We start from the raw sequence: 22,607 nt of genomic DNA, 5'->3' as shown, positions 1-22,607 counted from the left end.
CGCGACGCTTGCAGGATAGCGTCCCGATCTCGAAAATGGAAGATCCGGGCGACAATCGGTCTCGGGGGAGCTCCCGCCTTAGGCCTCCCGCCAGGCACCCTGTGAGCCCGTTCTACGGCAAAAAACTTTCCAAGGCCCTTAGGCGCAAGATGGTTCACCACCAAGTCTTCAACGAGTAGGTCCACTGAGCGCTCTTCCGAGGATTCCGGGACTCCAGTAATGCGCACATTGTTGCGCCTGGCCCGACCTTCAAATTCCTCCAGCCGACGGGCGGAGAGGTCACTAGCAGTCCGCAGCTTCTCGACCTCCGCCTGCAGTCCCAAAACATCATCCGCAAGGCCAGTAGTATTGAGGTACAGGGACTTGACCCGCTCATTGGTTTTGGCCAAATCCGCGCGTATCAAGTTAACATCGACCAAAATCGTGTCCACTTTTTGTGCCAAGGCATCAAACTGTCGCCCGATCGATGTTTGCATCCCCTCAATAGCCCCCATGACATCCTGCAACGACAGCTCCGAGGCCGGGGACGAGTCAGCTTTCTGTACTTCCAGCGACTGTCCTGATCCACCAGGCGACCCCTTCTGCTGGGCATATCGATCCATATTGTTGGATTGGGTATAGCTTCCCCGCCTGGTAGCCTTGAATTTCGGCTTGTCAGCCTCTGCTTTGGCCGACATTGCAGACTCGATGTAGGCAATTACGGAGAAACGTCCCTCACCCAGCTAAATGAGACAGGCCGGACCGTCACTCATCGACCAGGGTCGGGCGCAAGTCCTCCAGATGTCCGTGGATCCTCAGGAAGCACTCTCAGGCCGGAGCCAACAAAGGGCGAGAAAGTGAAAGTGCGGCGGTCTCCATCCGCCCGTTCACACCCCACAGGCCCGCTGTTGTTCAATTAGTGGCCGGGCATCTTGCCAACGCGAGCTCCTGGCATCCCTCGGAGGTAGGCCGCAAGCTGCCGTCGTCCACAACTCCGGTCCCCGGCGGGCGATTTTAGCCCGGGCAGCGTCAATCGCCCCTGCGATGACTCATCTGCAGGATACCGTGCATAAGAAACAGGATGAAGAACAGGATAGTTGACGGAGGGCGCGAGGGTCTCGGGAGCTCAAAGCTCACGCAGCCATCTTGGTCAAGCGCTAGGCTCCTCCCATTAAGCATAAGCACATTTAATACAGCCATATGTTATTGCAGTTTCAAAAAGTGTATCACTGCTGGTGTTTGGGTGACCGTGTTGCTGTGTGAGTGGCTATATGGGTGTTTGAGTGGCTGTGTCGGTCTGTGAGTGGGTTTGTGGGTGTGTGATAGGCTGTATGGGTATGTGAGTGGTTGTGTGGATGTGTAAGTGGGTTTGTGAGGCTGTATTGGTCAAGAGTGGGTGTTTGAGTGGTTTTGTGGGCCTGTGATTTTGCTTGTGAGTGGCTGTATGGGTGTGTAAGTGGTTGTGTGGCTCTGTGAGTGGTTTTGTGGGTCTGTGAGTTGCTGTGTAGGTGATTTTGTGTGTCTATCAGTGCTTGTGTGGGTGTGTAAGTGGATGTGTGTGTGAGTTGCTGCGTGGCTCTGTGAGTGGGTTTTTAGTGGTTTTGTAGGTCTGTGTGTGGGTGTGTTAGTAACTGTACGGGTATGTAAATGGGTGTGTTAGTGGCTGAGTGCTTTTGTGGGTGTGTGAGGGTGTGTGTGTGGTTGTATGGGTGTGTGAGTGGGTGAGAAAGTGGATGTGAGTAGGTGTGTGGGTATGTGAATAGGTGTGTTTGTTTTTTAATTGGGGTCTGGATCTACCGCAGAGCACACAAGCGGTCACGCTGAGTACCGCATTAGATTCCCTGATCCTTGCACACTCAAAAATATACATTTTTGGGCAATTTCTTGCCCATGAGCGGTTCCCCACAGTCCCCTGCGGTCCCATGGGGTCAGGGTACCTTTACCCTGACCCTGCCTATCACTTTTAAATTATATTTTCCTCCATAGTAACCGAGTTCGAATGCACAAAATGGTGGTCTCCACTTTCCTCTCAGTTCGAAGCCGCGATCTCCTCCGGTGGATCCACATCTCTAGATATACGTAAATTATTTTCCTGTAATAACACCAAAACTACTGAAGAGATTTACACCAAATTACAAATAGTCTTTCAGGGTAAATTCTGGCTTTTTTCCAAATTTGTTATAACGATTTGTAGTTGTGTCTAAAATTCCTATATGAAATTGCATGGGGAAAACGTGTTTTGCCCCCCCCCCCCCCTTTTTCTTGACCCACGCAAACTAGTTGTTAAAATTTCGTGAAGATTTGTAAAACAGCACCAAAGTTATTAGTAAAACAAAATACGCTATTCCTATGGAAACTAGATCCCAACTATAACTACCTACTGGTGAATGCCAGTAGGATATATAGTGATATACCCTACTGGCGGTTGCCAGTAGGTAGTTATATTTAGAACCTAGTTTCCATAGGAAAATCGTTTTTTGATTTGCCAGTAACTTTGGCGCCGTTTGACGAATCTTCGCAAAATTTCAAAACTAACGGGCTACTCACTTCAGCTGCTCTGTTGAAAGTTTTGTGCTGACCCGTCAAGTGGGGACCGAGAAAAGGGGGGCGGGGGTCCCAAAACGCTTTTTCTCCATGTTAATTTCCATAGGAAACTTTAGACACGGCTACAGCCGGAACTGCTGAACGGAATTACACCAAATTTTGCTGAACGGTAGCTCTTTGTCCAGAAACCACTCTTTTTGTTAAATGGTGTAAATACGTTCAGTAATTCCTGGGAAATTTAAAGATTTCTCTGATATACAACTGTGGCCACGATGGATCCGCAAACCCTCCCGATCTTGTGCCTGAGATCGGATTGGCTGCCAACACTTCAAACCAGGAAGTGTTAACAGCCACTTGTGACTCAGTTTAACCGAGTCAGAAGCAAAAAGTTGAAAAAGGAAAGGGGCCAGGGTAGAAACACCCTGACCTCATAGGCCTCTTCAGGTGGTCACACAGGGACCCCGAGGGTAAAAAAGCATTTAAAAAAAAGATTCTGACAGGATTCGCGGTGGATCCGCGAATCTGGCTAAAATATAAAAATAAAACGAAGCGTGGGCTCCCGCGCTCCGTTTACTTTAGGCCCCCGGGTGGGTCAGGTCCCGGGGGCTATTCAAAATGAAAGGGCTATATTTCATTATAATGCGTGGGGGGCATGCTGCCCCCCCCCCCCCCGCAGCCTCGGGGACTGCCTCCTACCCAGATTCTAAATTTAAAAAATATGCATGGGTGCTACTATACTTAAATGCGGGGGAAATGCACCCCCCCCTCTGCTGCCCTGGGGACCACCACCTCCCCGGAGCTATTTTCAAAATGAGAGGGGGGGCCAGGTGGTCCCCCCTCCTGGACTGCCAGGTCCCAGGGCTGGCTCCCGCAATGTCAGTTTGTTATGGGACATTGCAGTTTGCTATGGGATGGCGGGAGCACTGCTCCCGCCATCCCATAGCAAACAGTGTGCTCTGCTTTAAACAAGCGAGAGCATTTTGCTCTCGCTTGTTCAAAGACAAGGACACTTTGCGTTTTACACACAGGGAGCGGCACATCAGCAGCTCCCTGGGTGTAAAAAGCAATGCCGGCTCCCGCAGGAAGCAGGAGTCGGCCGGGACCGCGGGGGCATTCAGGCTCCCCCAGCGGTCCCCAACGAGAGGCCATTTCCCGGGGGATGGGGTCCCTGGGCCCGAAAACGGCCTGGGGAGGAGGGGCGTGCCTCCCCTTCCTTTAAAAAAGGAAAGAAATGGCCAGGCCCCAGAGGATGGAGTCCCCGGGGACAAAATCAACCTGGGAAGGGGGGCTGCGCATCCCTCCTTCCCTTTTCAGGTCTCGGCTAGTGTAGGCTGCGCAGACATGCGCAGTCTCGCTGGCGAGATTTTATGTTTTTGGGTAGCTTTCACTAGCGGGGTTTAAGCCCTGCCCCTCTTTTCCATTGGCTGGCGTCACCGTTTATGCTAAATGGTGGCCAGCCATTGGCAAAGAGCTTCCAGTGACGTACACTTTTCTCTTTTAGAGCCGTCCCAGTTGGACTGGCTCGTCTGACTTCCTGCTGGCGTAAAAGGTTTCTTATCTTCTTTATGGGGCCAAAACATGGCCCCATAAAGACAAGAAACCTTTTAGCAGGCGAGGCCGTCCAAGTGGGACGCCAGAAAAAGGCGACGAAAATGTCATGGTCGTGTGCGCGCGTTATTCTGGCACGCGCTATGTCACTGTAATCCGTGATTTATCTGGAGGGAGTCTTTCTATTCCACACACAAGCACCTTCATGGCATTTTGTGCCACAGCAGTCGTTCCTAAACATCTCTAGCTTCCTTGCGTGGAGACAGTACAAGCAATTTCTGGGCGTGTAAGATCCGCAGAGCCGTGTTTTTTGTCTCGTAGTTTTATATAGCTCGAATTCAACTCGGAGGTATCAGGGCGCTTTACAGGAGCACCAGCTGTTCCAGACGGGCACATCCATGTTTTGTTAGGCGCGGGGAGATGAAGTGATTTGCCCAGAATCACAAGAGGTTGAGCCGCAGAGACTCGAACCTGGTTACCCAGCTTCAAGGTCATATGCTCTAACCGTTAGGCCACATATTAATGAGTCCAGCCTGCAGGGACAGGGGACCCTATACTTACACTCCAGAGTGTGTCACTCCTGGGCGTGTCACTCTTAAGTTTGTAAGTCCTTGGTGTCTCTCCTGAGGTTATCACTCCTGTATGTATCACTACTGGGTGTGTCATTACTGAGGGTCTCACTCCTGAGTGTGTCACTGGGGCGTGGGGGAGAGCAAACAACCCCGTACTGGTCACCGTGTTCTATTTGAATGCCGATGCTTGTTTAAACCCAAGATGTGCTTGGTGGGCACTATACCCCGACCTTGTCACATGAGAGCTTGTGTTTCACTCTTCGCCAACCAGCAGGAAGTGCGTGAATCTTCTGGGAGCGAGAGGCACTTATGGAGGGGAGAGAGTGCATCCCCCACGAGCACGAGAGTACCTCTGAGGCACGTAACAGTGAGTGCATGTGTGAGGGCGTGTAAGATCCGCAGAGCCGTGTTTTTTGTCTTGCAGTTTTATATAGCTCCAACTCGACCCGGAGGTATCGTGGCGATTTACACGAGCACCAGCTGTTCCAGATGGGCACATCCATGTTTTATTCGGCATTGGGAGATGAAGTGATTTACCCAGAATCACAAGAGGTTGAGCTGCAGAGACTCGAACCTGGTAACCCAGCTTCGGGTTTGTATGCTCTAACCGTTAGGCCACATCTTAATGAGTCCAACCTGCAGGGACAGGGGCCCATGTACTTACACTCTAGAGTATGTCACTCTTAAGTTTGTCAGTCCTGTGTGTCTCTCCTGAGGTTCTCACTCATGGATGTATCACTACCGGGTATGTCATTACTGATGGTGTCACTCCTGAGTGTGTCACTGGGGCGTGGGGTAGAGCAAACAACCCCGTACTGGTCACCTTGTTCTATTCGTATGACGATGCTTGTTTAAACCCGAGATGCGCTTGGTGGGCGCTATACCCCGACTTTGTCACGTGAGAATTTGTGTCTCACTCTTCACCAACCAGCAGGAAGTGCGTGAATCTTCTTGGAGTGAGGGCTACATATGGAGGGGGAGAGTGCATCCCCCACGAGCACATCTCTGAGGCCCGTGACAGTGAGTGCACGTGTGAGGGCGTGTGAGATCCGCAGAGCCGTGTTTTTTGTCTTGTAGGTTTATATAGCTCGAACTCGACCCGGGGGTATCGGGGCGCTTTACACGAGCACCAGCTGTTCCAGACGGGCACATCCATGTTTTGTTTGCCGTGGGGAGATGAAGTGATTTGCCCAGAATCACAAGAGGTTGAGGCGCAGAGACTCGAACCTGGTTACCAAGCTTCGAGGTCGTACGCTCTAGCCGTTAGGCCACATCTTATTGATGCGGCCACGAGACGTGATATGGGGAGGGGGAGAAGCCGGAGTTGTGTGCACGCGTGGCCAATGCTTGGAAAAACAAGCATTGAAAATGCAAAATAGGTCTCGCCTTTGTTTAAGTTAAAGCCATTTGCTTTGCTAATGGTATTGTGTAGCAAAGCAAATGGCTTTAACTTAATACAAGGCGAGACCTATTGCATTTTTAATGCTTGGTTTATCATACATTAATAAGGGCCTAGCTCAATGGGATGGGGTCCCCGGGGCAGAAATTGGCCTCGTGAGGGGGGGCCACGCGGCCCCACCCCCCGTTTTATTTTATTGAAATTTTTAAAAATGGGTCAGGCCCCGGGGATGGGGTCCCCGAGGCCCAAAAGGGTCAAGGGAAGGGGGACCATGCAGTCCCGCTACCTTACAAGACAAAAAAATCAAAAGCCAGCAACTTGCTGGAGGCCCTGCCCCCTTTCGCAAGTACTTTGCAAACAGGCCTCCTGGCGTGGTCTTGGTTGGGAGGTGAAGTCCCCTTCACCGCTGAGGGTCCTTAGGGGCCAACTAGCCCACCTGTTGCCTCCAGTAAACCCTTCCCAGTGTGATTGCTGAGAGGTGGTTGCAGGCCACGCCCCTTTCTCCACCTCTCTGCAAACAACCGTCTTGGCACAATGCTGGTGGGGGGATGAAGTCCTCTTGCCTCCTGAGGGCCTCAGGACTAAAGTGGTCTTCATCACCCAAGCAGGAGGCGCATTTGCAGAGTGGTGGAGAAATGGAGCGTGGCCTCTGACCACCTCTCAGCAGTCCAGCTGTGTGGGACTTAATAGACGTAATTGAAGGGCTAGTTAGCCCCCAGGGACCCTCAAGAACCAAGGGGATTTCATCCCCTAAATGGTAGTGTGTCAGGAGATGCGTTTACAGAGTGGAGGAGAAAGGGGAAATGGCCACTGAAAACCTTTCAGCAAACCCACTGCGTATGACATGCTGGAGCTAGCAGGAGGGGTAGTTGGCCCCGAAGGACTCTCAATAGCCAAGGGGTCTTCATCCCCCTACTAGTGGTGCATCAGGAGGTGCGTTTGCAGAGTGGTGGAGAAAAGGGGTGTGGCCTGCTTTCAGATCGATCCTGCTGTATGGGACTTACTGGAGGTAATAGAAGGGGTAGTTGGCCCACAAGGACGTCCTTGGGGGCCAACTACCCCTCCTGTTACCTCCAGTAAGTCCCACACAGCAGTATTGCTGAGGAGTTGACAGAGGCTGCACACCCTTTCTTCACCACTCTGCAAACGTGCCTCCCGGTGCAATACCAGTTGGGAGATAAAGTCTCTTTGGCTCCAGAGTGACCTTGAGGGCCAAGAAGCCCTCCTGGTACCTCCTGTAAGTCCTACGCAGCGGAATTCCTGAGAGCTGGTCGGAGGCGCAGCACCCTTTCTCCACCACTCTTCAAACATGACTGCTAGTTAAAAAACATTAGAAATTCACAAAAAAAACAAAGGTTACAGGGACATTATAGTTAGTAATTAGCATTTAAAAATCTTAGAAATTCACTGAAAAAAAACAAAGGTTACAAGGACGTTCTATGTTAGGGTCAGATTTTACTTATACAAAACCAAAGAAATTCAGCCGTTATAGTTAGCTGAGGTAACTATAACTCGCACCCCCACAATATACTGCTTATGACCTCACATATTACATCACTCATGACATGGTCAGTGACATCACTGATGACATCAGTGATGACATCATCCAGTGACTGAGTGTTTTTTAAAAGCTTATGAGTGTTAAATATATATACCAAGGTGTATTGGTGAATCAGTGGGTGTATGAGTGACTGTATGGATGACTCATGGGGTCCATGACTGACTGCATAAGTGAGAGATTAGGTGTCTCAGTCAATGTATGGATGAGTGACTGGTTGTGTGAATGTGTGTATCTCGTTGTCAGTTGATGTCTAAGTGGGTGTACGAGTGTGTTAGTGGGTACGTGTATGGCTATATGGGTGATTGATTGGTTGTCTGACTTCCTCTATGGTTGTCTGTGTGTGGGTGTGGAGATGTGTGACTGCCTGTATGGATGAGTGAGTGAGTGAGTCAGTGGCTGTATAGGTGAGTGAGTGTAAGACTGGGCCAGTGATTGAATGCATGAGTTAGTATGGGTGAGTAACTGGGTATGTGAAAGGCAGTATAGGTGAGTGACGGGACTGCATACGTGAGCAGGGCCGGCTTTAGTGCAGTGCAACCAGTGCGGCTGCACTGGACGCTGACCTTTATAGGGGGTGCTTATTGTTTTGCAATAACCTAAGATCGGAGAGATGAGGGGCACTTTTGCCCCACGGAGGAGGTCATGGGGTGGGGGCGCCAAAAATGATTTCGCACTGGGCACCACCAGCGCTAATGCCAGCCCTGTGCGTGAGTGTGTGAATGTGAGAGTGGCTATACGAATGTGTGCATGCTTCTGTCAGTGACTGTATAGGTGAGTATGTGTTACTATTTGTATAAGGAAGTGGGTGTGTGTGTAACTGTTTTTATGAGTAAGTGGCTGTGTGATTGACTGTATGGGTGAGTGTCTAGGTGTGTGAGTAGTTCTATTGGTGACTCAGTCAATGTGTTAATGCCTGTATGGATGTATGAGTGGATATGTCAATGACTGTATTAGTGAGTGAGTGGGTCTATAGGTGGCAGTATGGGTGAGCAAGTGTATGTGTGTATAGATCAGTGAGTGGGTGTGTAAGTACTGGTATGGCTCTGTGAATGGGTTTGTGAATGGTTGTGTGGGAGTGGCAGTGGTTGTATAAAATATTCTATAGGGCTGTGAGTGGGTGTGTCAGAGATGCTGTGGATGATGTCATCAGTGATGTCAGTCGAGCTGTCATCAGTGATGTCACTTACCATGTCATGAGCGATGTAATATGCATTGCGCTGGCCCAGTAAACTCCATATGCAAATATAACTACACAGGCCAAATGTTCACTTAAAAGGGCTTAGTGAAAACAAATAATGACGATGCAGCTGCCATTAAAATTAAACAAAAAATACACAATGAATTGTGGAATATGGAGTTTACTGCCACACGCACGTGACCATGAATGTATAAGCACCTGAGGTTATTGAAGTTGACTTACCTGTGATCAAGGCAGTAATGCTGAAACACGTCACGGTTGGATTTTAATGCAGGCTGCCTTCATTATTCATGAAAATAACATTTGTTGATTTTCAGAGCTGTGCTATGGTGCTTCCTTTCCATGTTGAATATATATATATATATATATATATATATATATATATATATATATATATATATATATATATATATAGTGACATTTTACCCCTTTAACTTTTTTTTTGTTTAAAAAAAATAATGACACATATAGCTTGTCATCCTACTCTCGTGTGTTTTTGGTTTCCTGTACTCCATATTTTTTTCCATCATATTGAGGCATCAGCTTTCAGAAGGAGGACAGTATTCAAATTGTCACTCCCATTCTAGTTTTGTTCCTCATCGTGGCAATCCTCCTTTAAGTGGTCTATGTGAAAGAAAGTCTGCCAGAACTAGGAGAGAGTTTGTGGTGCAAATTTAGGGACTGAGAGGAAACTACCTTGTTAATATACACTTTGGTGCCAGAAGGACAATAAGTACTTGAGCATCTGTCAGATCTGAGCCAAGAAGAAGGGCTCTGCCTCAGTGAGCATGAGGCAGGTATTGAGAAATTGGATTTCATTATCCGCTTCGTGTTAGCACAATCCTTGAAGTATCCTTTTGGGTACAGAATACAGGGTGAATAAAAGGCTGTGGAGGAATTTGTTACTGTGTTGTGAAAACTGGCTGCCCCATGTAAATTTGTGGCATTGACTGAAGAAAGAATTAGAGATCAGCTCTTAGCTGCAAATGTAATACAAAGACCTTTGGTTGCTGGAGGATCCACCACTTTAGGATGTGATTTAGGCTACAAGACGAGTTGAACATATGTTGATTTGTGTGGATGAACTTGGGGGAAGAGTATTGCAAAAACTGAAGTCAAACCTGACATGAGTATTGTTGAAGTGAAACCTAATGGCAAGAGTTTCAGTAAATCAAAAGGGCAGTTTTACTAATTTGGCCACATAGCCAATAGAACAGAGTGCCCTGCAGTCAGAGTACAGACAAGAGTGCCAAGGGTGAGGAGATGAAAGGAGTGTGCGAGGTGGTGTTTTTTCAGGTGGAAGAGAATGTGAATGGTAATCCAAAGGAGTTGGTGAAGGTTAAAGATGTACCCATAATCGTAATGATTGATTCATATTCAAAATTGTGCAATATTTCTCAAGCCATTTGCGAATGCCATTTTTTTTAATAATGTCATGCTGAGTCATATTTACCTTAATCCAGGTGATTCAAGCCAGGTCTGGTGGCTTAGTGGACTAATTCATCCACTGTAGGGGCCTGTGATCAACCTTATAGTCACAGGTTCAAATCCCGGCGGGTCCACTCAGCCTATAATCCTACGGAGGTCGACAGAAAGAGTGCCATTGAGTTGGGTAACAATAAACATCAGTTATTCAGCGCCAAGATACCCTTGGTTGAACTCGTGCTTTACAAATACACATGTTACGTTATTCTGGTGGACAGGAAATCCATATGGTTGTATATTTTCGGATATCAATCACATAAGGGGAGGGGGGGGGGGGCAGGGAGCCACTAAAGGTCCAGAACTCTTGCTCCCAAGAAGCAGTACACAAACACTAGGAAGGGGATCTGTTCCTAACAAAGTACGCTAGGTGGGATAGTGGCGGGAGGGAGGGAGTCTTCCTTATTGGAAGGCAGCGCCCTCACACATCCGTAAGGGTGTCATGCTTCATCATCGGGATTAGCTCCTCATGGGGTCGGCGCTGCAATACCCCAAGGCCCCGCGAGAAGGCTCTTTGGCAGAGATCTTGTGTATATAGCTGTGATGATGAGTGTGGTATGTGGGGAAATGGTGAAAAGGGGCGAGTACAAACTACGGAAGGGTTACCGTGAGATATATTTATTCAGGGGTCCCCTTGGTAAGGACAGAAAATGATGTGTGGATGGTCCCATTCTAATTATGAAGAATAGCAATCTCGCAATTTGTGATGGTCAACATGTTTTACCCCTGAGGGGTCCAAGAGGGATCTGTGGCGTTTCTTCAGGACCAAAAAATATTAATAAGTATCCCTACCCTTAGTCAGGGTTAGGTGCATGAAATTATAGTATAGTATCAAAGCGACTAATTTGGGAAGTATGTCAAAAGGTACCTACATTGAATAAACCTATTAAGGTCTCCCAATCCAACATGAAAGATAAACACATATATGATCATGTAATGTACTTAGTTTCTTTTTTTTTAAAGTTTCCTTGAGGTCCATAGGGTGTACATAACGGCATAGGTGTATAATACATAAATCATGGCATGCTTTTGAAAAATGCAAACACAGGGATGCGACTCTAGGACCCCTCTGTGGATATAATTTGCAGTTGGTAATGTTGCAAAGAGTTTGGCCTTACAGACAGGGAAGGACAAATCCTTAATTGGTTTGTATTAAGTAAAGGAAGAGGGATGTAGCGGCTTTCTTAGTGTAGCACAAGTAAAATTTGCAGATGTCCCACAAGCATGGGATAAAAGCTAAACTCTGTTCCTAATTCGCTATACTTGAATATCTCTAAGGGATATCTGAAATGAATGACTGCATAAGTTCTTTAACTAATTTGTTGAGAAAATCACTTCTAATTTATTTGAACCATGAACTACGTTTTGGATTTCTCTTTCCACAGGTGCCGGCATGAGAACCTAGTAGAACTGATTGGGTTCTCCAGTGATAGTGATCACCATTGCTTAGTGTACATGTATATGCCCAATGGTTCCCTTTTGGACAGACTAGCATGCTTGGTAGGTGTCAATTATTGTTTCCAATTTTAATTGATTTAACATGTTTGTAGTTTGCTATTCAATTATAGTAGTGCATTAAATTACATTGTTTCTTATTTATCACTCAGTACCTCCTTAAGATGTGTGTATCAAAGTGCCGTGGTGAACGTTTCTGCGAACATACATGGCAAAAAATACCCCATAAACTTTAACATGTCACTGAAATAACATCCATGACAACATATCAGGCACTTGCTTGTTAGTGAAGATGCTGATGCTCTGAGCTAAGGGTTGCGTTCTTCATATGCAACGCTGCCTTCTGTCCTTGCTATTCTGACTGGCTTAAAATATCAATTTGAATAACGAGTCTCTAATTCAATACGTTCCAAACATGGCAATGAGTGTACAAGGGCTTTATCTTACCCTAGTCACCTCTATGGGTGATTGAGCACTTAACATGTGCAGGACGATGGAAATTTCCTTTACATGTTTGTAATTCAAATTGAAGAGATCCAACAGGGAAGAATATGTTGACAACCTGCATATGTCCAAAAAGCTTGAAGGAGGATAAAGTGCATCTGCAGATCATATGTCCCTGGTATCGAAAAGAATGCAACAGGGCCCCCATTACAAATAGGGTGCACTTTCCCTGTTTGCGCCACGGTGCACCTTTAAACCGATATGCTGGGTGCAAGCACGGAAAGTGCGCCCTATTATAGTGAACGTGCTTCTCTCGGGGCAGCCATAACCTCGCCCTGTTCTCGGCACAGCACATTCAAGTGATTTAAGGAGTGGTTGATTCAAAGCTGCTGTGTGTTTCACAGTGCAGGCGGCAAACTGCCTACACTTTGAAGAGGGATTAGAGATCCCCTTGCAGGCAGGTGCAGTGGATGACTCCTCCCGCCTGCAACAGGATGTCCCAATCACTCCTCGAGAGGGCTGCCCTCATGGGGCTTTCTGACACTGTGCCACATTTTTGTGGCTCACTTTCAGAGCGCTTCCTAAGAGCATGTTTGCCTCTGCGCCTGCATCTGTAATAAGACGCTGGTGCAGAGGCAAAGTTATTCCTCATTTGCATTGGGCCATGCCCCCATTCCAATGAGGGGAGCCCTATCACGATACACCTGGCGCTACATGTACACCCACCAGCGCTGTCAGTATTACAGAAGGGGCCGTACAAGCATCTGCATCCCCCTTCTGGAATACCAGAGTGCCCCGGGGGTGCACAAAACGGGTGCACACACCTGTTGGGGACACTTATCATAATTTGTCCCCAGATGGTTAATTTCAGTTTGGAGACATTTTAGAGTAAGGACCTGTAAAGAGGCCGTCAGGGTGATGAATGTTTTATATAACTCCGTTCCCTCCATTAAATTAACTTTAAAGATCAGAGAAAGTAACCTAAAGTGTTTGGAAGATGACAACATGGGCATAGGTGTACATTTGTATACTTCATCAGTATAATAGGATTTTAAACTCTAATTCCTTATATAGTACATTTGTAATAAATAAACATGAGGCACTTATGTTCTTTGCTTACATGGAGAGGATCTGAGTGATAAGATGCTTGTTCTTATGTACCCTAAATCGGTACCTATGGACAGTTATAAGTCACTGTATGTCTAACTAGTAAATCCTGTTACAAGAGAAAATTGTTAGCAAGATCCTTCTCTCTAAGAAAAAAGTAAGGTAGGGAAATAATGGGTGGATGATACAAAGGGTATGATATTGCAATTTACAAGATACTTTTATTAAATTAGATAATTGATTGAATTTTACCCTGATTTATTTTTTATTAATTGATTGTGATCATGCTGGTAATTTATATTTCCTAACCAAAATAAAGTTGAATTGAATTGAAATTGAATTGAATTAAGATATTCTACTCCTTGAATTTGCTTGAAAGCTAGTGAAAGTTGTTGCATTTCCCTTACATTGCAGCACGGAACCCAAATTAATCCAATAGGAGGATTTCTTACAAGGGAAGTGGAGGACAATAAAAACCCTATATAAGGCAAACCCAAAAAAGATGGTATTGGAATATCATAAACAAAATATTATCTATTAAAAATCTACGACCCTTGCCACAATATTTTTGTAAATATTACAGTAGAGGAGTGGCCCTCCACAAATACAAATTAACAAAATAGAATGGGAAGGGCTGAGGGAGCAATTGAGAAAATAGGAGATGATGGCAACAGTGGGAAAGGGATGAGTAACACAAGGTTGAGCAGAGCAGGATGGGAATGCAACGTGAGCTCCTGGAAATAGTAAAGAAGAGCATGGAGGGGCAAGGGAAGCAACAAATGAGATGGGGAGCAACACGGAAAGTGTTGTGGCGGTGTTAGGAAGAGGAAGTAGCAACCAGGGTAGATAGTCAAAAAACATTTACTTCCATGGTGTTCTTATACAAAAAGATAAAATTAGTACCCAGAATATCAGCCAAGGCAGGCTAATAAGACATCCATTTAAAAGGACGGTACAGAAGATATGCTGCAGCGGAGAGCCAAATGCCAGAAGAGGAGGTAAAGCAAGCAAATGAGATTGACAAGAAAGCCACCTAATGTTAAGCAATTTATTGACCAAAAGCCCATTCTAAGTTTTGGTTCTGTACACAATATGTCTTTCAGCAACAGACCGTTTAAGCAATCTCAGTCAAGAATATTTTATTTGTCTCTAAAAGAGCCATACAAGATTGCACATACATGTATTAATTTAAGAGACAGCAAATCAACATACACAAAATTTACAGATTATAACATTTGACTAATATCTATTACAAATCTTAAAAACAATGAAAATATAATTTAAAATGCAATATATAATCTCATTTGTTCGTAGGGATAGTAGATATTACATTGCCAGTTTATAATTTCTGATCCCTGCTGCTAGTAATAATGGGAGAATGAACTGCTTCCTCTGGGGGGTATAAAATCTGCAAAATAAAATAAAGTGCGTAGTGTTTTGGCATGAACAACTGTTACAAGGACAGACAGAAAGTGATGCAAACCATGAGCCTTGAATAGGAAAAGCAACTAAGAAATGTATGGTTTTTAAATGCAACCTAGTCAATACAAAGGATAGCCTCTGGATTTTTTCCAGGTTTTTACCCAGAGCAACAATGGTTGTAACACAATGTGGTCTTTCAGATAACCCAGACCGAATTCTTCATGACAGAAAGAAACAGAGGAACTCTAGGAGACTGAGAGAAGTCTTCTTAAATCTTGTTCTCTATTATTTGAAGTGATTTATAATTTGCGTATCCACAAACCCCTGCCCCAAAAGTTACCACTGAAAGGCTTTTACTCTTGTAAATACATGAAATCTCTTTCATTGGTTTCTGACCCCATCTTTTAGCAAATCTAAAAATAGCATCAATTGATTTCTGAAATTGCATAATTCTAATATTTAACCCGTTCACCGCGGCGTAAAATTCTTGGGCGGGCGGGGCCGCTTCGGCCAACGGACGTGCGCAGCACTGCGGAGGTAGTGCTGGTGCATCGAACGGGTTAAAGCATGTTTCTGATTAAAATCAACATCAAATGGTACCCCCAGGTAAGTAAAATGTAGGACTTTCTTAACGTCTTCAACGCCCCCCCCCCCAAAGCCCCAGATCATTCATAAAAACATTCAAAGAATCAAGCAGCAGTATTTGTAGGCCATATGCTGTCCTAGCTATCAGGACAGCGGCATCCGCATATAATAGTATAATAGTACGGGGATTTGGCACGAGTTACATCTTGGGGTGTCCTTCCCTACCTTACACAATTGATCTCCCAGCCCATTAATGTATAATAAAAAGAGGAATGGGCCCAGGACACAACCCTGCCTTACCCCCATATGGCTGTGATTCACTCTATCGAAAGCTCAGGTTAGGTCCATAAAGGCTGGATGAACACAACCCTTTTGTGCTTTAGTATATTTTTGGACAATTAATGCCAGATTTAATGTTTGTTCCACAATTCCAAGTCCTGGCCGGAATCCAAATTGATAGATCGAGAGCGCCTGATGTTTCAGCGCCCAGAGTTCTAATTTTGCCCAGATTATCCTGCCCAGGATTTTGACTGAACTGTCGAGCAGGGAAATTGGATGGTAGCAGTGAGGTTGAGTTTTATATCCCTTTTTAAAAATCGAGACCATAATGACTTCTTGCCAGGTCATGACTAGTGAGCACACTATTGCAGCCTTTAAAACATTTGTAATCAAAGGGGCCCAAAAATCTGGTAAATACTTGCTTAGGTCATCCGGCAGTCTGTCCGGGCCCGGGGCTTTCTCTGGGCGACTATTCTCTATAGCCAACAGTACCTCACTCACCTCTATCGAGCTGCTTAAGGCCTGGGCGGATATTATATCACAGGGAGTTTTTAGGGTATTAGATCCGTTTACTATCCTTGATTTCGGCGAAAATATTTACAAAAAGTGATTTACCCAGGCTTCAGCTGGACTATGGTATCTAATTTGGGCATAGAAATTGAGTTTCCCACCTCCCAAAAAGCACATGAGTCTTTTAGGGTCGAGGCAATTTTTAGATCTTCCCAGGCCTTATCCTTCAGGTACTGTTTCCTTTCCCTAATTACCTTTTTTTTAATCTTTCCTGGCTTTTGTTATTTCATCCTTATTCCTCTGGGTCTTTTTTAAGGCCGACCATAGCGCCTTATGGGATTCAGAGCAGATCTTAATAAACCATCTTGGGTTTTCAGAAGCTTTTCTATTACATTTACATAGTTTATCTGCCATGAGACCATTTAAAATTGTAAAGGAGACTATGACATTCTCCGATACAGCGGAGTCTGAGAGCACTGTCTCAATATCAGCCTTGTTATTTGTCATAAGGTCTGTGAGAAAGGCCATCTTATCAACCTTTTGCCATTTAATATTAATTCCCTTATTTCTGTTATATGCTACTATGTTTAAGCAATCTATAAGAGAGACCTAAAAAAGACATTGTCCAGGTCATAGCAACCCAAAGACAAAAAGAAAATCTTTTGTGTCCACATATCAGGCGAAGGCTGATTTTTAAAAAAAAAACATTCATTTTAACAATTGCAAATTTATCTGGTGGATTGTCTACTGAGCAAAGATTATGCTTCACTCAGGAACGGCAAAGGGACCCATATTGCAATCTAAAATCATTGGTGTTCATGTATGGCAATGGATATGAACATTGGTTTCTGGAACAGGACATTTCAACAGTAAGAGCTGCAAGTGTACACAAGAGTGGCTCACACCACCAATAGTAATCTGGGCTGGGGCTCATTGCAAATGCCAAGGACATTATCATACACAAATTGTGAAGAATCCTCTTGCACTTAACCCTGCTTAGATCCAGGAGTGTTGGCCTTACCAAAGGCATTTTACTGCATTCAGGTCACACAAGTACTCTCTCCCTGCAAAAGCAAGCTAAGGTAAATGAGGAAGAAGCAGAGATCTAACTTCAAAACATGCACTTCTCCCAATTCGTGATGAGAATGATTCAGGTTCAGCCCAGAAAATGCTCTCTGTTCAAACGTGCATTGCTGTCTCACCCGTGTGAGTTGCCCACCGTTGGCCGAGTAGTGGCAGTTGGTTAAGTGAACAGAGGAGGGTGAGGTAGGAGAATGCAGAATTGGTGTCAAAAACAGTAAAGTTCCTGGAAGGCAGAGGTTAGTGCAGAGATGAAGGAGGAGAGCAGTCTAGTGGTAGAGAGGCAAAGCAGGGTAGAGGTGAAGAGCAGGACAGCGGAAGACCAGGCAGAGAGAAACAGCAGTACAGAGACACAGGGGGAGGGAAGGGCATCGGTGAAGAAACCGGGTACAGAAGGGAGTCAGAGCTGAGGAAGTGAGCAGGGCGAGGCTGAGGAGGAAAGCAGAGAAGAGAAGTGTAGAGCCTGAAGAGAGTTAGACAGTAGCTGGGAGCACAGCAGGGCTGAGCGGGAATGAGTGCAGAGACTGGGGAGAGAAGACCAGTGTAGAGGCTGACGGGGAAGACCGTGCTGGAGAAAGACCAGTGCATTGGGGAAAGAGTGGAGGCCTTCAGTTAAGACTGATAGGGTGTGCAGAGACTGAGGGGCGAAGATATGCATATAGGTTGGTGGAAGCAGTGTATTGAAGAAGTTGGTGGGCAGTGCAAATGCTGAGAGGGAGGGCTGGGCAGAGCGCGGGGTAGAATAGTGCCAGGGCATTAAAGGAGAACTATATAGAGGGTACAGTGTAAGAGGTGTGCAGAGACGGCAGAGAAACGTGTGTTGGACGGCAGAGGTAGCTGATGGGTCAACAGGCGGACCTCCAGACGCATGGATGGACTGCACGGTATGGAGTAGTGGAGGCGATTGGGATGCGGAGGGACTGGGCAGAGAGGCAGGAGACTGGCAGAATGTTCCACAAGTAAAGTAGCAGTGGTGCTGATTGGCAGTTTTGATGCTTGGGTAACTGTGTAGGGCTCTGGAGGTCAGAAGGCTGAAGGTTGGCACTAGGTTGGCATGGTAAGCAGGATTATACATTACTCTGCCAGGAGAGTCCGTGAAGGTTAAGGGTCACCCGTTGATGAACAGGTTCAACAGTGTACAGTAGGGCTCTCTGGTCGCTAGGGTAGGGGCACCATGGTTCAGTGGCAGAGACATGCTCCCCTATATGGGCACAAACCTAATAGCTGCTGGTGCAGAGGGAGGGGAGCTCTTCTGCCATGATGACCATCTTCAGTTCCCCGAGGAGCCATACTCACCTTCACGGGAGCATCGGGGACAGGGGAATAGCAGGGACCTCACAACCAAGTACTAAAAATCGAGGGGAAATCATAAGTATCATATAATGTTTCAGGTTTCCTTTTACGTATATATGCCGAATACAGTAAACTAGAATTTATTTTATTTATTTGGAAGTAAAACTGCATTACTTAATTGTTGTTTAACCACAATAGTTTAAACGTCTGTTTGGGAATGAAATCAAATTAAATGCCCTTTCTGAGTACTGCAATTTCATGTTTTACTACTCATCCACTAATATGACCTCAGGATATTCATATAAAAAAACAGCAGCCACGGCACTGACTTAACCTCTTCGATGACGGAACGGTTCCGTCATGCACGCCGGTTGGGCTGTGCTTATGACGGAACCGTTCCGTCATGGCCCCGCCCGCGCTCAGATCTTTCAGCACTGCGCGGGAATCCGCGCAGCGCTGAAGAGGTTAAAGAAACACTAGCAAAGCCAATAAGCCACTCCTTTAGCCTTGCTAATGCTTTTTGTAATGCTGCTCAGCATCGACCTAAAAACAAAAAAAGAACTTGTGAAATGATGCTTGTGCATTCACACATCACCACACATGTCCATCATGACGCAGGGACCATTTTGGCTTTTTTAAATTTTATTATTTACTGCAGCAAGTGTTGGACATGAGTCTTAAAACTAAAAACAAAAATAAAAAAAGATGCGTGATAGTGCATTTGCAGAAAGCCCAGTACCAAATTGCTGCTGCCGCTCTTCCTGTAAGTAAAAAAAATTGACATGGATAGGTTGGACAGCAACAGGGGTGGGATTTAGGTGTCGGTAGCAAGTAAACGCCATTGATGAATATCGGCAGTGAAGCAATGTGAAGTGATTTATTAATTTAAAAAAATTCGAGTGGGAGGGGTGAGGAAAGCAACTCAGGGAGTGTGGGGGATAAGCAGGTATGTGAAGGGGAAAGCAGCACACAATGGGAGAGCAATAAAGGACATGCACTTCCATGGTGCACTGAAACCACAGGAAAAAAGGGGTTCTCTGATGTGACTCATCAAAGGATCCAAACCATTCACTCAAAAAGGATGATAATGCGGTTATGCTGCAAGGGGGGTACAAACACAAGAAGAGGAAGGAAAGCAACCAAATAGTAACAAGCACACCTGATTAACAAGAAGGTCAACCAATGAGACTCAGTAGGCTGACCGAAAGACCACTAAGTATATTGTACTGCAGACAATATGTCTTAAACACAAGACCTAAAAGTGGTTTGCAGTTATTCGAAAGGACTCCTAGATTCACTATAATCAAGGTTGTTGCGAAAGAGCCTTGATTTCTGTTATTAATGGGGGAAAGCGTATGCTATGTCCATTGGCCAACAGATGACAAACTCAACAACAATCCCCACCCACCCCCTAAAATGAGAACAAAAACCATCAGTGAGGAAAGCCGTTAAATTATAGTAAGTTTACCTTATGATTAAGAATATTGTATTCACTAAATGATAAATGCAAAAAACTTTTCATTCTTTGGTTTCTGCAAATCTACTGTTTTCGTTTTTTGTGTGAATAACTGTTTGGCCCTATACAATAGTGCACTCAGCCATCTTAGGTAGGCCTGGGCGGTAAATTCCGTTCCGCTCGCGGAATTTGAGTAATTTCGCGTTCCGCTGAGAATGCGGAATTGCCCAAAATTCTGCGTTCTGAATTTTTTGCTTGTTCGCGTTCTCAAAATGCGTGTTCGTGAGATTTCCCCCCGAGCACGCAAACAGTGTTCGCGAACAGGAAAAAAGCATCGCGAACAAGCAATTCCGCATGTTCGCGGAATTTGTGTGTGCTCGTGGAGATTTTTTACCGTTTCGCGGAGCTTTGCATAGCGCGACTACGCAAATCCCGCCCACCTAATCTTAGGTTCAGTTAGCAAATGGAATAGCGCTGGTATGTGGAGAGTCACAGTTCAAAAGCAGGGACATAGCTTCAATTGGTGCAGCAAGTGCAGTGGCACCAGGGTCCAGAGGCCTGAGGGATCCACTGAACCTTGATTATTGCAGTATTTCACAGTTCAAACAGTGGCCCGGGAGCCCTATTTCCTACCTCGTACTAGGGCCCATGACACACTGCTTACACCACTGTTATTATACATTTTGATCTACTTATTTCTTTTCAAGGACGGCACGGCTCCGCTCTCCTGGACTGTTCGGTTTAGAATCGCTCGTGGCACAGTGAATGGCATACATTATTTACATGAAAACCATCATGTTCACAGAGATATTAAAAGGTAAGCCAGAATGAAAAATGTCGTTTTGGGAAGTAAAATTGTTTACATTATGGCTTTTCAGGCGCGTACTCGGGTATCTGGGGCTTGCAGTAGACAGTAAAAGGGTTCATTAGGTCTTTCTAAATAAATAAATTCCAGGTCCTAAAATACCTAGCCTGCTGCTAATTGCTCATTAGATTTTAAAACCTCCGCTAAATGAGGTTAATTCGAGTGGTCGTGCACAAAGGTTGTCTGTGGTCATGTAAAAATAGGTCTGACTCGGTCAGTCTTCGTTTACTACAGGAAAACATGTTCACATAAAAAAAGTTGTTAAATTTAGTTTTGGCAAGTCATTGTTTGTTTTATAGTGCATGTTGGAAATGGCCCTTTTTGCAGGGTTATCCCTAAAGTTTTAGCTTTTTCCTCCTATTTTCTCCTGACCTGTGTGTGTTGGTTTTAGGACTCTGGGCACTTCACCACTGCTGATCAGTGCTAAAGTGCATATGCTCTCTGTGTAAACTGTGTTTTGATTGGTGTTTCCATGATTGGCTATTTGATTTATGTGCCAGTCCCTAGTAAAGTGCACTGTGAGTGCCAGGGCCTATAAATCAAATGCTGGTGGTGGGCTGCAGCACTGGATTGTGCCACCCATGCAAACAGCCTGTAAAGTGTGTCTAAGGCCTACCATTTTAGAGCCTGTGTGCAGCCTGGGGCTGCCATGTCGACTTGGCAAGTGCACACACTTGCAAGTCCCTAAACCTTCCCTTTTCTACATGTTCGTCACCCCTAAGGTAGGCCCAAGGTACCCCTGTGGGCAGGGTGCATTTTATGTGAAAGGTAGGACATGCCCTGGTGTGTGTGGCATGTCCTGATAGTGAATTACAGCCTACTTCGTTTTTCACTATTGCAAGGCTACCTGTTCTCCATAGGCCAGAATGGGCAGTTGGATTATTACATCCTATAATCCTAACTGACCCAGGGAACATGGTAGAAATTAGAGTTTAGTATGCCTGAACTCAGAATGATAAAATACATATTTTAGTGAAGTTGTTTTTAACATTCTGAGTTTGAAAATACCACTTTTAGAAAGTAGGTCTTTTCTTGTCTGACCATCCAAACCTGCCTCTGCTAGGTTGTGTATTCCTTGTCTGGAGTTTGAGTGACAGGGGCTGGGGAATTCCAGGGGCTGGGGAATTCCCGGAGACAGGGTGAGTCAGCACAGGGCTGAATAGAGAGATCTCCATGTAGATGGGTGGGAGGAGTTTCACCTGGGACCTGAATAGGGCTGTGCTTTCCCTCCCCAATGCGGGCTCCACCTCCTGCAGTGCGTCTGATGTCTCTGCCCTGCACTCTGAAAGAAAAGAAGGAGTCATGTAAACAAAGTGCTCCAGGACTGACCAGAACTGGTTTGGACTAGGCAAAGGCCCCTCTGCCCTCAGAGGACAAAGGATTTTGGGGTATAAGTAGTAGGACCCTGATCCCAACAATTTAGATTACTTCTGAACTAAGGAAACCTGCCAGGAAGAAGAACCAGGAAAGCTGGAGGAGGAGAACTGCCCCTATGCTGCGAGTTGAGGGGTTGGCCTGCAGTGGTTGCTTCTGCCTTGGATAGGGAAAGGACTGGACTGTGCTTTCATCATCCTGCTGTTAGTTTTCTCCAAGGGCTTGAAGTAGAGCTTGCCTCCTGTTGGAAGTCTCAGGGATAGAAAAGACTTCACAGATCTCGCTGGACTCAAGGAACCTGCAAAGACGAAGAGCTGGAAGAGCTGCCAGGAGGAGTACTGTCCCTTTGCTGTGTTGTTTCGTTGTTGGGTTGGCCTGCAGCTGCTGCTTCTGCCTTGGGCAGTGAAAGAACTGGACTGCACTTTCTCTACTTGTGCTGAGTATCTCCAAGGGC

General features: G+C 45.7%; 1 protein-coding gene across 3 annotated transcripts in view; it reads left to right on the top strand.

Moving 5' to 3' along the window:
• Positions 1-22,607, top strand: part of IRAK4 (interleukin 1 receptor associated kinase 4) — a 216,578-nt gene that overhangs the window by 129,122 nt on the left and 64,849 nt on the right. For all 3 annotated transcript variants that reach the window (XM_085653048.1, XM_085653050.1, XM_085653049.1), the window contains 2 exons: positions 11,669-11,783; positions 20,622-20,731. In XM_085653048.1, the coding sequence (XP_085509174.1) occupies positions 11,669-11,783; positions 20,622-20,731 (225 nt within the window). The remainder of the gene's footprint in view (positions 1-11,668; positions 11,784-20,621; positions 20,732-22,607) is intronic.

The sequence above is a fragment of the Triturus cristatus genome, chromosome 4_1 (assembly GCF_964204655.1).
Source record: "Triturus cristatus chromosome 4_1, aTriCri1.1, whole genome shotgun sequence".
Taxonomy (NCBI): domain Eukaryota; kingdom Metazoa; phylum Chordata; class Amphibia; order Caudata; family Salamandridae; genus Triturus; species Triturus cristatus.
The sequence above is the reverse complement of the archived record's forward strand: the minus strand, read 5'-3'. Positions and strand labels throughout refer to the sequence as shown.